The 5,382-nt window shown below is 41.5% G+C and overlaps 1 protein-coding gene across 1 annotated transcript; it reads right to left on the bottom strand.

Annotated features, from left to right (window-relative positions):
* Window positions 1–423: 423 nt before the first annotated feature.
* Window positions 424–5,382, bottom strand: LOC149847499 (Rieske (2Fe-2S) domain-containing protein). The gene is made up of 3 exons (XM_089997062.1): window positions 4,865–5,382; window positions 2,963–3,223; window positions 424–830 (listed from the first exon to the last, which is right to left on the bottom strand). The coding sequence occupies exons 1-3, from the start codon at window positions 5,285–5,287 to the stop codon at window positions 636–638; spliced, it is 879 nt and encodes a 292-aa protein (XP_089853188.1). The 5' UTR covers window positions 5,288–5,382; the 3' UTR covers window positions 424–635.

Raw genomic sequence — 5,382 nt, 5'->3', positions numbered from 1 at the left:
TCGTAATTATTCGGCAAAACAAAAAATCATGATTAATTGTAAATAATCGATCAACCTTTGATAGAACAATTTTTTGACTAATTTTGATTAAAAGACTATAATAAACAGTGGTTAATCAAATAATTATTATTTGTATCAAAATTTTGTAATTCAAATTTTGAATGAGATGTGTTGTGGGTGAATGGTTGCCCTTATCTGAAAGAATTTTTGATAGGAAAAATTTCTCCACCCGTCAAGTGAGAATTTTTTTCAATCAAGAATCACACTTTTTAAAAAAACTTTGTTCAAAAAATTTCTCTCGTTTAGACTGGTTGGAAAAGTTGTCATTTTTTCTTTCCTACTTGTATTTTTTCTACCATTTTCTCAGTCTGACTCAAACAGCAAGTAATGATTCTCTACACCCCTTGAATGTAGCATCAATCATTAATAACAGAAAAAACTGTATATCATAACAAGCTGAAAATAGATAAATTACAGAAAATTAATAACCTAAAAGCATTCGAGTAGCATGTTTAGTTTACATGTCAAAATGGTTCTGCAATCAAGGGCAGCAATGAAGCCAAAAGATTAGCACCACATACTCGAGCACATTCCTCTTCTCACTTTGCTGTCTTTGTGAAGACCATAGCAAAGGCTTAGGAAGAACTGAACAGGCTTGATACAGCATATATAAAGTCTAGGAAGCCTGTGCCCTTGAGAAGGCCTTTCCCGGTTAAGAGCTCAAAGTCCAACAATAATAAGAAACCAATAACAGCTGCTTTCCCATTTATCAATTCATTGTTTTGTGTGAAGCCAAAACCTTCCAGGCCTTCATCAACAACCATTCTAACCTGCAATCAGATCAACCATCAACAATGGACACCTATGTCACATGGTCCATACAGACACAAGGACACGGCCATTTTTATGAAGTTTCCAATATGACTAGCATACAAGAGAAGCGGAATCTGAGTCAAAATGAAATGTCCGTGTGACATAATGGACCAAAAGAATTTATTAAACTGCTTTGAATGCCAAATTATACTGAACATATATGGATGGCTATTACTATGACAATTATAGGACAACTGAATAGAAAAACCATAGATTTGGTTTTCCCTTTCTTAAAGGGCCTTTCTCTTCTATATAAAAAGTAATTGATTGATACAGATTTCTTTATAACAATAAAAAACAAGGTAGTTTGGTTATTCCTCAGCAAGCCAAAGTCGTGCAAAAATCAGAATGCAAGCTTGCACTATTGCAGAAAGTCTACTGGGGCATTGACTGGTTACAATTAAACTTGATGCTAGCATGTGAAACAACAATGGCAAATGCATGAACCTAGCAAGCTCATTAAGATCCAGTAGATCGAACTGATCTTTTTGTTTATTACATGGGGAAACACAATGCCAGATCAGGTGAGCGGCCACCCCCTCACCTACCACGCGGCCTGCTGTTTCGGCCTTGTGGCAAGGGATGCACACCCTGGGAATTCAACTCTTGACATCCTTCAGCTGGGACCAGACTTACTTCTCTAAGTCAGCCAGATCTACATTGGTTAGATATGTGCTTAACAGTCTACCTTTGCATTTGCTGGCCCTTTTCCCAATCCAGAAGCAAACTGAACAGCGTATATAGACATTTTTGCTGTTTTCTTTGGGATGGTTCAGGCCTGCCCAAGTCACGTGTGGCATGGCACTCCATCTCCAATCCTAGTGATCGCTGAGGTATGGGTTTTGGCGCCTCTCCTTGATCAATAAAGCACTGCTATGCAAATGGCTTTGGACGTTGTCTTAATGAAGACACCCCTTGGTCTACATTCCTCAAAAGCAAGTATCGACTGGTAGGCCACCCGAAAGATTGGAGGAGGGATTCGTCTTAGAAGAAAGGGTCTGTTATTTGGAAAGGTATAGTCAAAGCCTTTGACTTCATGCAATTCAGCCTCCCTGTTGATCCCCCTCTCAAGCTCAAGTGGGTGTGCTCTAAAGATGGCCTCTTCACAATGTCTTCACGCTATGATGCCTCCTTGGAGGACGGTGTGGAATGGCTTCCTAACGATGTACTATGGAGCCCGGGTCCATCACCGCGTGCAAGATCCTTTGCATGGAACCTATTAGCTGGTAATGTCAATACCATGGATATGTTACAAAGACTGGGGTATCATGTTGCATCTGGTGCCTAATGTGTGGAAACACCTCTGAGTCAGCTTCACATCTCTCATGGTTCTGCCCTATGTTTCAAGGCATCTTTAAAGCAATGTGGCCAAACTTTCACCTGGGAGACATCATGTTTCAGACAACTCATTCTCACTGTGCACGTTGCCCAGCTACCTAACAAATGGAAACAAATCTGCAAATCTTTTTTCTGCTTGATAGCAAATATGGGAAGAGCACAATCACAGAATTTTTCAAGATCGGGCATCAACGGTTCAGGGTATCATCTTTTCAATTCAAAGCGATATTTTTCACTCAGCCTGAATGGTTTGGCATCAAGCGGATATCGCTTGGATTGGTTATCAGCTGCTTGGCTCTTTCATGTCCCAAGCCTCCTAATGCACCTCAACAGCTTTGCTGGTTTTGTCTTTTTCTTTTGCTCCTTGCTGGTTGACCCCTGGTCATCCTAATTCTCATGTTCTGCTTTCTTTATAATCAATTAATTTTCCCCTTTCAGAAAAGAAAAAAAAAAGACATCCTTCAGGTGGGATACCTTAACCCAACCCACCTAGCCAGATCTGCAGAGCCCTTATGGGCTCTAACTCTTAAACCATTAGTGTGCACCAACATGAGGAGGAACTTAAAAAATACTGCAAAATGTTCCCTGATAAGACCAGGACTATAAAGTATAAAAATGGGTCAAAGACTTTTTTATCATTTTCAGGTTCTTCTTTCAACTGCACCTTTTGTAACTTTGGACATCTATCCGTAAAAGCTAATAACGACAAAATTTCATAAGGTATGAAGAAAGTAGGAATTGTAATAGGTACCTCATCCACATTCACATCTGATGCAGTCACACCAGGTTGAGCTTTCCCGCTAAAGACAATCTCTGCGGACTCTCCACTTACTGACCCACCTGACATACTGATGTAAATATTCTCTTCATCCGTTTTCACAGGATACACAAAAAGCGTCCGAAGTGATGGAGTGAGAACTCTAAGCACAGGATTTTTTGGATACCACTCCTTTATCACACCAGTCCTCAGCTGAAATGTACTATCAGTTGTTGGGCACACTATACAACCATCCTGTCATTTTTTAAACATATCAGTATCTTTAAGTATTTTGCTCAAATTGAACAAAACATCCAATCATGTGAAATAGTAGAAGACACAAAAACAAGCAGTTATTTTTTGCAATACACATTAATCAACAAAAGACTCTGAAGTGATCCCCATTATATCCATAATTAGAACTAATACCAACATGTGGCCCTTGAAGAATAGAACTGCTAGCACTAGAGGTAATTTTACCCAGTTCTTGAAATTCCCAGTAGTCTAACACTTTTTTCCTTTTTCCCCCTTTCAGATCCCTCCAAAAATTCTGACATCAATGCCCAAAGATTTTAGTTTCATAAATATCTTTCTGGTGATATTTTTAAAGTTGGTAATTTCTTTGAGATGATTTAAGACCACTAGGATTGTATTAATCAGTACAAGAATTCAATAAAGTATATACAACCGAAAAGAAAAAAAAGGCAACCGTTGTGGGGAAAACTCAATAACAGAAGTGATACATGCAAAGTACACCACCATGAGTAGCTCTTTGAACTGTTTTAGCTCAAAATGAGGGCAACTATGATCTCAGTAGCCAGCAATAGTTGTACAGATCAACTGTTACAATATGATCATGTCATAAATTTCTATTCCAGAAGATATATTCATTCCTGGAACAATCCCCCATGCGAAGATCAAATTTTATCATAAATTAGCATCATGTGCTTTTTCTGGGATTATAACAATGCCATCCTCTCTTATTCAATCATGTTTTCTTCAACGTTCTCTATTACAATATGGTATCGTCTGAATCCTTAGGATCTCATAACCAAAGGGACCGGTTGTGGCGTGGAGCCAACACCAACTCCGAGTAATTCAAACACCGAATCTGATACCTCATTTCCAGAGGATGTGAGAATTATGGCCTGATATTGAGTAGTAGCGCCAGAGATAAGTGCATCTGTAATCTCTATTTTCAAATCAGATCCCTCGGACATGAAAACCAAGGCATTCAAGGGCACCCTAAGTATTCTTAATGCCAGCTAGCAAATTGTTCCCCTCGGCTGTTTGAATTGCCAAAAACTCACAAACTGATAAAATTTACTCGAATTGGTCCTAATATCTCAGTGTGAATCCGATCCAATACCGAGAATTGCAAAATTCTCAGGTTCAAGCACAGCTAATCATTAGAATTCATACAACCCAAGTACCCCAAGTCGCTAAATGGAGCCACAAATTCATATATTGACAGACAGTCTACTGGGATAAACCCCTTTCATCCTATGCTCTCAATCACAAAACCTTCAACCCATGTTCGACTCACGGCACTGGATGCCCATTCTTTGGAATCAAAATTTTGTGTTTTGTGAATCAGAGGAGAATCAAAACCTACATCGCGCCAAATAAGCGGAAAATGAGTTCTTACGGATTAAGCAATGACGTATTAACCGCATTCTTCGTGGATTATTGGCACCCAGGTTGATGTCAAGCTCATCTTTCCACCCACTTCGAATTCCATCAGCCAGAAATAACACTAATTTGTGACAAAAGATTCAGTTGCCTACTCGTAATTAACCCTAGATCAAAAGAAAAAAGAATCCCCTTAAAAAAATCAAAGATTTAAGAAGGAATTAAGTCTCAAAGATGACAGAGCAGAAGAAGGGACACGAGAACCTGCGTGAGCTTCGCGTTGAGGAGCCCCTCGCTGTAGGCGCCCTCGGCTGGCGACCGGTTCTCAATCGCAAAGATCTCGTCCTTGTACCACAACAACAGGATTGTCTCCCCGTTCTGGATGATGACCCTCCTCTCCCCCTTGGGCAGCGCAGCAAGCGGAACCACCGGAATCCACTTCCGGCCGTCACCGGCGACAGACGACGGCTCGTCGCCCTGCTGCTCGGAGACGGACACATCCATCGCACAGGCGGGGACAATACCGCGCCCGCGCCATCCGGCGGAGGCCCGGCGAGGGCCTAGGACCCCGAGGCGCTTCCCGGCCGGGAACGATGCGGAGCGCCACCTGGGCAACGGCGACTTAGGGTTTCTGGAGACGGAGGCGAGGAGGGAGGAGAGATCAGGAGAGGACGAGGCGGAGGCCATCGATGGACGGCCGAGATGAAGAGGGAGGGAGAGAGAAGCGTGCTGGGGAAGACGATTGTCTCAGAGAGACTAAAGAGAGAGAGCAGATGCGTTCC

Source organism: Nuphar pumila, chromosome 2 (genome assembly GCF_984573655.1).
Source record: "Nuphar pumila chromosome 2, dmNupPumi1.hap1.1, whole genome shotgun sequence".
Classification (NCBI taxonomy): Eukaryota; Viridiplantae; Streptophyta; class Magnoliopsida; order Nymphaeales; family Nymphaeaceae; genus Nuphar; species Nuphar pumila.
This window is presented reverse-complemented; position numbering and strand designations above follow the sequence as displayed.

Coding starts and splice junctions, on each gene's coding strand:
- LOC149847499 (XM_089997062.1), bottom strand. CDS start 5,287: ATGGCCTCCGCCTCGTCCTCTCCTGATCTCTCCTCCCTCCTCGCCTCC. Junction 3,224..4,864: donor TCAACGCGAAGCTCACGCAG/GTTCTCGTGTCC, acceptor AAAAAATGACAG/GATGGTTGTATAGTGTGCCC. Junction 831..2,962: donor CAGATGTGAATGTGGATGAG/GTACCTATTACA, acceptor ATCTGATTGCAG/GTTAGAATGGTTGTTGATGA.